This window comes from Chinchilla lanigera, unplaced genomic scaffold (assembly GCF_000276665.1).
Source record: "Chinchilla lanigera isolate Chin_1 unplaced genomic scaffold, ChiLan1.0 scaffold00009, whole genome shotgun sequence".
NCBI classification, from domain to species: Eukaryota; Metazoa; Chordata; class Mammalia; order Rodentia; family Chinchillidae; genus Chinchilla; species Chinchilla lanigera.
Genome location: NW_004955410.1, coordinates 9,014,995 through 9,025,041, shown reverse-complemented (window position 1 = coordinate 9,025,041; position 10,047 = coordinate 9,014,995). Strand labels below are relative to the sequence as shown.

The 10,047-nt window shown below is 36.5% G+C and overlaps 1 protein-coding gene across 3 annotated transcripts in view; it reads left to right on the top strand.

Moving 5' to 3' along the window:
• The first annotated feature begins 516 nt into the window (after positions 1-516).
• Orc5 (origin recognition complex, subunit 5) overlaps positions 517-10,047 on the top strand; it is a 55,173-nt gene continuing 45,642 nt past the window's right edge. Inside the window, exons 1-5 of one of the 3 annotated variants that reach the window (XM_013510656.1) lie at positions 517-696; positions 1,512-1,962; positions 3,581-3,673; positions 5,140-5,340; positions 7,243-7,317. In XM_013510656.1, the coding sequence (XP_013366110.1) occupies positions 1,891-1,962; positions 3,581-3,673; positions 5,140-5,340; positions 7,243-7,317 (441 nt within the window). In that variant the 5' untranslated portion in view covers positions 517-696; positions 1,512-1,890. Of the gene's footprint in view, positions 697-1,511; positions 1,963-3,580; positions 3,674-4,199; positions 4,240-5,139; positions 5,341-7,242; positions 7,318-10,047 lie in introns of those variants that run through there. The other 2 variants (XM_005377237.2, XM_013510657.1) reach the window with 2 other exon arrangements.

Sequence of the window (10,047 nt, the reverse complement as noted above, 5' to 3'; positions counted from 1 at the left end):
TTAGGAGTGTGAGGCATTTCCAAATTTGGTTTCAGGCTTGCACAAAGAATAGTTCGCCAAGATTATTCATTCACGTACTCTTTCGCATGGATACTACTAATTTCTCCCCCTTCTCTCCGGTAAAAATATCATTTTTTGAACATACTGGTCCTTGGAGTCCACTCCACAGACTCCAGAAAGGAGGAGAGAGCCAGCCTTCCTCAGCACTCAAGATTTTCAAACGCACGGGCTTCAGGCGGGAAAACTGAAGCCATGACCTCGGGGGTCATGGGAGTCCACAGAGACCCCCAGCTCCTTCCACAGTTCGCCCATCCCTACCTAGTCCCCTCGGGTTTTGATGGAAAACGCTGCATCCCCATACCGCCTCTCCACTGTCACCTAAGAGCCGCCTCTCCACTGTCACCTGCCTCAGAGAACGACGAAAGTGCGGAAGCTCGGGGGTGACAGACTACAGCGGAACCCAAGCTCCGCGTACGCGCTGACGTCACGCGGACGCCGGCGCGCTGATCCCGCCCACTGCCCGGCCACGCCGGTTTCCGGCGCGAGCGCGAACTGTGTGCCAGTGAGGCTGTTGCTAGGGACTCCGCACAGCGCCGCGCTCTCTTCCGGCGTCCGTCCGCCACGATGCCTCACTTGGAGAGCTTGGTGTTGTGTCGCGAGGCCCAAGTGTCCACTTTGCAGTCCCTGTTTGGAGAGGTATTGTGGTCAAACTTGTTTCCCTGCGACCTGTTCCCTGCGGGGGAGGGGCCACGCCGCGACTTCTGCGTTGCCATGGGGGTTTTTGTAGATCTGCCGCACACACCCACACTTTCTCAATAAGTGCTTTTCAAAGGAGAATGCGCGCGAAGGGTACGGGATGTTGGCCAGGCTGTGTTAACACATGCCCCATGCTTTCGGGATGGTGTTAGCCCAGAGTAGCCCCCAGAAGTTGCTCGGTTCCTTACCCCAGCTGAACCGGGTTTTACATAACAGGTGGGTTTGCAGAGTATTATCCAAGTGTAAATTCACACGTTTCAGTGAGGTAGTTGGTGGGAATCAAGCACAGAGAGGTGGTTTGTTTTCAGGGCCACTGAGGACCAAAGCAGTGCGTCAGGCTTAAAAATCCAGCAGCTTTTACGGAATTGCAGAAGCCTTAGTGTGGGCTCCTTCCTGTCCTCGACTCGCAGTTCAGAGGGTGCCCTAGGATAGAGGTTACCTTCTCTGAATGGACGCAGCCATGGAGTCCTTTCCCTAGGCGTGAGCTACTGTTGGCCAATTCACGACTTTATCTGTTTCCTATTATTTTCTGGTATACCTTTTGCTTCATACTCATCAATAGAATTAATCAGACTTAGAGGAGAATAAAAAGAACTAAGATAACGTTATGTACATGTACCTACTTCCCACAATGAATGTAATCACCATGTACTACAAATACGTACTAATAAGAAAAAAGAAAGGCAAGAAAGAAAATAGATCTTATCTGTGAGAAAGGTAAATAAAACTAACCATCTTCTGGTTTGCTTTTTCAGTGTGCTTTATCCAACTAGAAATGCTGGCTGTCAGTCTTGAGGTGTCCTGTGAAGTTAGTGGAAAAGCACCACCCTCCATCTAAAGGGACGCAATAGTTAAAGAGATCACCAATTGCATTCTCAGCCAGTTGTTTAATGTTTTAAATTATAGTTATCTACATTATCACTGAAAAATTTTCTTGGTTATTTTCTATGGATTCCTTTCCTGGAATTGAGAAACCCAGGTCACTCGAAACCAAAAGTGGTCCTCCTGACAGAAAGTTTTGGCAAATAGGGATGAGTAGTGTTGACTAAATAGTGGATCATAAGAAGAGTTTAGATCTTTGCTTTTATTGCATATCATGATTAGCAAAACTGAAAGCACTTTAGGGTGCCATGCATGTGGGAAATCCAAAGAACTAAAAGCAAAAAACTGATTTTTGTCTCCGAAAATTCATTTATTTTTTCAAAAAGTAAGTATTTACTGAGCATCTGTTTTTTGTATCAGGCACTGTATCCTGGCTTGTTATGATTTTCATGGAGGTTTATAAAGGTGAAAGGTAAAATGAGTGCAAGAGTTCATTATAATTCTAGGTAACAGAAAAGATTTTATAAGTTGGGATATTAGGCACCAAATAATGGATATAGACAAGTATGACAGGATTCCAAAACTGATGAATTTGTTGAAGCTTGGAATAAACTTGTGAAGCATGGTCATGACTTTTCATTAAAGGTGAAGTATAGTATTTAGACAGCCAGAATACTCAACAATGTACAGTACATTTAATACCTGAAATAATTTTTGAGACAGTTCATATATAAGATTGTTACATATGACCTTCAGGATACATGTATTAAAATATTGATTTAGTGAATTTTGTCTCTTTTTTAATAGCTTGATTGTTGTTGCTGTATTATATGCCATTTAGAAGCTTTTTCCTGTATAAATCTGAGTTCTTGATTTGTTTTCTAAGAAGAAGTGTATAACTTAGAGACTAGCATATAATAAATGTCTGCAACTACTGTTGCTGTGGTACATAATGATCAGAGACTCAACTTTCTCGTGGAAGTAGCATCATTGAATTTTCTTGTAATTATTTTTAAAATGTCTTTCTCCCCACTTTGTGCTATTCAGTGCATTATGGTTCAGTCTTTAGGAAGAATCTCACAGTGTCTGTATGATGAATGCAACCTGTAGTATTGACTAGACCAATAGAGCACCCTTTAAAAATTGTTACTTTTCTCTAGGCTGATAATTTAAAGTATTGTAGAAGGACCTTGCGAATGTGTATTTTTATGTATTTATTTATCTTTTTGCAGTGCGGGAGATCAAATCCAGGTTCTCAGGCATGCTTAGCAAGTGCTCTACCACTGAGCTACAGCCCCTATTCCCATTATGTATTTTTATTTTTAATTAATTAATTAATTTATTTATTTTTTGGTACCGGGAATTGAACTCATGACCTCAGGCTTACCAGGCAAGCACTTATACCACTGAGCTACATCCCCGGCCCCCATTATGTATTTTTAAATATATGCTATGCAAAATTTGTTGACATTTGCTTTGATGAAATGTACACATTTGTGCCAAGGTCAATGAATATGCTTAATTCAAAAGTATTTTATAAGTTTTCCTAAAAATGAAGACTCTTGAAATGTCTTCTAACCCTGTGACCATATATGCTTAGTTTCAAACATTAAAATGAAATAAAAGTATCAAGACAGAAATGGAGTATAGATAAAATTATCCTTGAAAACTCCTTTAACTTTAGAAAATTGAGAATTTTTATACAAGAGTTTGTATATGCAAACCAGTACAATAATAAAAGAATAATTATATAGTATATTTTATTTTAATGCTGTATATGGCATATAATTATACTTTTATTGTTTTACAGGAGGATTTTATAACACATAGTGCTTAGCATAAAATTTAAGAAAGTTTAAAATGTGATTATGAATTCCAACAGTATATTTACTGTTGGAATATTTTGGATTGAATGTTTTATTGTGCCACATAAAACTTTATCACAAGTTGATAAATGTGCATTTTTTGTTTGTGCAGATTAATACTTACCTTTCTCCCCTAGAGACATCATTTCAGCTTTCCATCCATTTTCATTTATGGACATACTGCCAGTGGAAAGACCTATGTAACGCAAACATTGTTGAGAACTTTAGAGGTAAGAATAAACTAGAGTCGAGGTTAAATTAAGTAGTCTTTACTTACAGACTTCTAGAAATGGAAGGGATCTGGGAGATTATTTAATGTAGTTTACCTTTCTCTGAAGGAATATTTTCTACATAAAATATTTCTGACCAAATTTTATTTGAATACTTTTAATAAGTGTCAGCTTTAAAAGCCATTAAAAGTTATCATATAACTTGAACCTTGCCTGACATTAGAAAGTTACTTTTTAATTTGAGCCATATTTTCTTTTCCCTTTCATTGATTGGTAATATTTTATGAAAAACACATATAATAGTATATTCTTTTTTTATTTTAAAGAGAGAAAAAAAGAACAAAATAACAACAAAGACAAAAACCAAAACAATCCAAAAAAAATAAAAACGATACAGAATTTCAAAACAAGATGATAGGAAATTAACAATGGTTATTATATTCATATTGTTATGTTCAACAAAGTTGCTCAAATCACCAGATGTAAGAATGCAAGATTGATCAAACCATTAAAGAGAATAAAAAATAAAACAGTAGAAATGATAAAGAGCTTCACTAAACAAGATGGTAAGAATTCAACAATGGTTGTTATATTGCATATTGTTGTCTTCAAATTAGTTGTTCAGGTTTCATTAATTGTGCCAGATCCCACACATTATCTTCTTCTGAATGATCAGTGTTGCTTTTGTGATATCATTTGAAGAATAGACCACATTTGTTTGGTTTCTTTAATACTTGCAAAATTGCTTCATATTAATAGTTTTTTAAACGTGGAGCTCATTCTTACAGTTCTTATGGGAGTATTATTATGGTTTCTGACTTAAATTTTTTGACCTATATTTATTCATCATGAAAGATAATATTATTTTAAAATTAAAAATAGGAAATTTCTAGTAAGGATTTTAACTTTTGTGTGTACCTGGGTTTCTGTATTAGAAGTTTTCTTTTAATCCCTGTAGGAAACAAATGACAAACTCAAATAATTGTAGTGAGTGTAATGACGGGGCTATTTTTACAAAGGTTGAGGAAGTTTTAAAGGATCAAAACTGAAGATGGGACAGTGACGCCCCAGGGCCTTACTATCCCATACCTGAAAGGACCTTAAACAGCTGTTGCCAGAACCCAGCAAGAGCTGTGACCTTAGAAGAAGGGCTTCCCAGTGAGCTGTGGCCCATGGTACAGGAATGCAGCCATGGCCATCTGGACCACCGGGAAGAAAGCGGAAGTGAAGGAGTACTTGGTTTCTCTCAGCTGCTCTCCTTCAGTGTCCTGCTGCTGCTTCCTGTTGGCTTCTCCAGCTCAGCCAGAAAAGAGAGTCTGGGTGATGCAGGCTGTAGAGGTCCAGTTCCTGAGGCAGAGCGCAGATGGAAGAATGGTGGGGTTCACATTGTCCAGCAGAACCCTTATGATATATGTGTGTGGGTTTTTTTTTTTTAATATTTACCCTTTTTTGGTTTTTGTTTTCAGCTTCCGCACGTCTTTGTGAATTGTGTTGAATGCTTTACTCTAAGGCTGCTTTTGGAACAAATTTTGAACAAGTTGAATCATCTTAGTTCTTCAGAGGAGGGGTGTTCTACGGAAATAACTTGTGAAACATTTAATGACTTTGTTCGCTTCTTTACACAAATAACCAAAGCTGAAAATCTCAAGAATCAGACTGTATATATTGTAAGTAATATAATTTGATTATATCATTTCTTTCAAAACTGAATTGTGTATTAGATCAACTTCCACATAATGTTTTGCATCTCATTTTGTACAGTGCTCTGTGCGAGGTGCTTTAAAGATAGAAAAATGTGTTAGAGCTATTCCTTATCTAAAAGGAGCTTCAGTAGAAGAGTTACAACACATATTTACACATGACAGTGTGCAGACTGTGATAAGTGATAGCCATGAGGTGCAAAGTAGTGACTTGGGTACATCTGGTACATCTTCATGAGGTGATAGATAGCATTAGAAATGGCCCTAAAAGAAATGGGTGAAGAAACTGAAGAGGAATTTCAGGTGTAGGGAGTGATGTTACCAAAGGCATGCAGGTGAGAGAATGCCGAATAGTTTTAGTAGGTTTTAAATTATAAAAGGAGAAAATTAAAGTTTGGAAAGGTAAACTGGGGTGAGGTCATGAAGTTTCTTGAAAACTATAGCAAAACAGTTTGTTTCTTTTCCTAGGCAGTAGAAGGAGGTAGTGAAGATTTTAGAGCAACAGTTATGCCATAGGAACATTTCTGTGAAGGCAGGGGGATGAAGGACTTGATGACTAGAAGAATGGTTTTGAGACTATTCTATTTATATGAGAAGAAATTTGGTCCTATGTTAGAGTTGAGGCAGAAGCAGCAAAAAGAAATAGAGACAGCAAAGGTCAAATTTGTCACTTGTGTATGGGATGGGTTTATGCGAGAAAGTGAGCCGTTTGATTTTATGTGGGCTAAGTTTAAGTTGTAATTGTTAAATCAATATGAAAATTATGAGTACATAATTGAAAATATGTATAGTAGTGCCCCCTGTGTATGAAGGGTACATTTTAAGACCCATACAGATGATTGAAACAGTGACTAGTTCCAAACTCTATAGATACATTTTTTTTTCCTGCATATACATACCTAGGATAAAGTTTTATTTAAACATTCAACACAATATTATTATCTGGACCTTTGCTTTCCATGGTTTCAGTTATTAAACGGAACAGTTCCAGAAATAAATAATTCATGAATTTTTAATTCCACACCATTTTAAGTAGTGTGATGAAATCTCTCACTGTCCTGCTCTGTCCTACCAGGGATGTGAATCATCCCTTTGTCTAGTGGATCCACATGGTACATACTACCCACCTGCTAGTCACTCAGCTATTAGACCCACTATCATAGTATCAAATTGCTTATGTTCAAGCATCTCTTGTTTCATTTAACTATCATTCAAAAGTACATCAGTAGTGATGCTGGCAATTTAGATAAGCCAAAGAGAAGCTTCTAAGTGAAAAGATAATAGTATAAGAGGATATTGTGAGACACCACATTTATATAATTTTAATTACAGTATAACTGATCCAATAATTATTGTTAATCTAAGACACAAGGACGTTATTTAGCATCACCATTATCCCAGTAACTTTACTGTAACATTGAACAGAATGTAATCTTTCTTAACACAGTGGATTACCCAGTGAATTAAGAGATATTATGCAGTTATAGAGTGCAGGCAAGAAAAGTTTTATGTGATAAAATTTACAATTTTTTTTTTCCTCAGGTCATGAAGACCTGTAATTTTTGGAACATGATAGACATATGATTATTATTTGTTATATCCCTAAGGAAATGCTCTCATGGCACCATATACCATCATATTTGTTGGTGGTATTCCTATACGTAAACCTTTTAGTGTAGTGATGACTAGTTTTCTAATTAGTTATTTGGATTATGTTGTGTTATAATTTTTTTAACTTATTTAACCTGTTTGCAATGTCTTTTTACAAATATAAATAGTATTTTAAGTTAATTTACAAGTTACAATTTTTCTTTGTGGTATGTAAAGTTCTGAATTATGTAAATGTTCTGATTTTCTCTTTTTGTAAAGGTTCTAGATAAAGCAGAATATCTACGAGATATGGAAGCAAATCTTTTACCTGGGTTTCTTAGGTTACAAGAATTGGTAAGTAATGCATGGGAGTGTTTTCCCTTACAGTAGATCAGTAGACCCATTCTGAGTCAGTAAATTGTGTTGTCACGTTTGTTCATTTTGTCATCTGATAGGTGAGAATGGATATCTTACTGTAAATTTAATTTGCATGTTTTTCTGTTATTCCAGAGTGAATTACAAGGGGCTAGGGTTGTTCTGTTTTGAGACAGGGTCTCACCTTGTATTCAGGCTAGGCTTGAACTTGCTGTGTAGCCCAGGCTGGCCTTAAATTTGCAGTGATCCTCATGCCTTAGCCTCTCAAGTGCTGGGATTATAGGCATTGTTACGGCAGAAATCTCCCGGCATAAATTAGGCTATATTCCACAAGAGACCATAAGAGACCAACTCTGGGGAGAACAAATCAGAGTTTAATTTGAGCCTAGCCACTCTTCCTCTCATTTGCCAATCAGGGAAGTGGGCCCGTGGCCTAACTTCATTCCACCTTGTATACATTTTTGGTTTCCATGGTAACAGGTTGGGATGTTACATTCACTGACCCCGGTTGCCATATGGTCTTTCTCTCATCCTGTGGGACCGCAGGTCAGTTGCACGTCTCATGTCTAACCATGATAGATGTTTCTCCCATTATGTTCCGTTTGTCTCCTTTTTTACAACCTGTGCATTCCTTAAGGGCTGCAATATTTACCTAGGGCCAGGAGATGGAACTGCCCAGGCAGGATCACGGAGGGTTACCTAGGCCTAGGCACCCCTTATCTCGGGGAGACATTCCTGGGCAGAGTTGGTCTAGGGAATTAGCTCTTACACTGTCCTGGGAGGCTTCCCAAGGCACCGCTTAGGCTTTTACTAAAACTATTTTATCTAAAATAATATGCTAAGATTCATTGTCCCCTACAGCATATACCAGTATGCCTGGATTATACAAGGAGTTTCATATTTTCATGATAATAATCTAAAAGAGGAATGGTGGTATTCTGGATCATCTCAATTTCTGTCATATGGCCCCTCAATGTCAGAATTTAGCTTTCTGTTTCAGTTCACTATTGTGTTGACACTAAGTAGTATAAATACTGCTGTGATTATCATGATCCAGAGGAAGAACGGATGAATTGCATATGTGTATGTGTCAGGCGAACGATAATAAAATAGAAAAAAACATGGTTTGGAGTACTTTGAGTAAAGAAAATTGGTGAGCGAATTCTGTCTGTACCAGGATCAGTGTAAGAATGCTTTCTGTGTGTCTGCATCCACTGTTTCCCGGTGCTTCCCTATGGGACTCCCCATCTGGTATTGAATATATTCTTGTCCTCTTGTCCTTCCACTGTCAATGCCTCACCTGCTCTTCCACATGCGCAGGAGTGCAGGTCATGTGTCTCTTCACAGTAGTTAGCCCTTTCACTTTCTTTAGTTTTATTTATTTTTTTTATTTTTTTTTTTTTTTTTTTTTTTTGGTTTTTCTCCGGTACCAGGAACCGAACTCACGACCTTGCACTTGCCAGGCAAGCGCTTTTGCCGCTGAGCTAAATCCCCAGCCCTCTTTCTTTAGTTTTAATTGTAGAAACTATTTGATAAAAAAAAAGGATGTACAGTAATCTCAACTCTACCAGGAAAGCAAATTACTGTTTTGACATTTCTGAAAACATACATGATTTTTAAAAATATATTTCTTTGAAGAGAAATCTAATGAAGGTATTTCCCATTTTTATATTATTTATCTCGGAAAAATGAAATTTAAATTATCAACTGGTTTTATAAAATGCTTTTACATGTGCTTTGTAAAAAGAATGGTAGTTACAGTATATTTATTTTACTGTGCAGAAATTCAGAGTCTTAAAAATCAGTGCATAAAAAGTGTATAGGTTCAGGATCAATAAATAGTAAATCGCCATAATAGTGCAATTTAGGTATGATATTGGGCGCTAGAAGTACTTGTAGAAAAAAATAGCCTTGTCACCCTAGGATATATCAAAAAGAATATGAGAAAAATTAAAACTCGTGTGGAGAATATAGAGTTTGGGTGTGGATAAATTCTAGCTAGCTTGCACAGGCATTTGTGGTCACCCTTGGGAGCGTTACAAGCACATTGAACTCGTTCCTTTTATATTCTTTTCTGCATTCAAATTGTAATTTCTAAATATTCTTCAAAAAGATAACTGTTTTATTTAGTATTGGTTGTTTTAGATACTAATGCTTATAGTTAATTGTTACATTTTTAATGTGTGTTCAGCATCAGTTTTATTCAATAATAAAATATCCCTTAAGAAAACCTTAGTAATCCAAGGTTATAGAGTATGGCCTATGTGCTTTTTATTCAACTCCACATTTCTTTTTTTTTTTTTTGAGTTGCAATAGCTATTGTAATGATGAGAAATAATAAGTTTTTGCCATTTTTTGTTATTGATTGAAAATTTACATTTTTAAAAAAAATCACAAAAAGATTTTTGTCATAATTTTTAAAGCAAATATGTTTATTAATTTCTATAAAATTATTCTTATGTGACTGTCCTAGCACTCACGGGTAACTGAAATGTTGATTAACCTACAAATTTTATGGAAATTCTAAGTAATTATGTATGAAAATTTGCAAATGGTTGAGTTCCTTGATTAGGTTTTCTAAATATGGCTTATTAGTATGCAAATAATTTGTTATATGTTAGAGCTTTGCTGAATTTATTTGAAGAAAAATCCAAATGGAGTTAGTTATGATTAAGTTTTTAAAATGCAAATTTGGTTTTATTTGTTTTT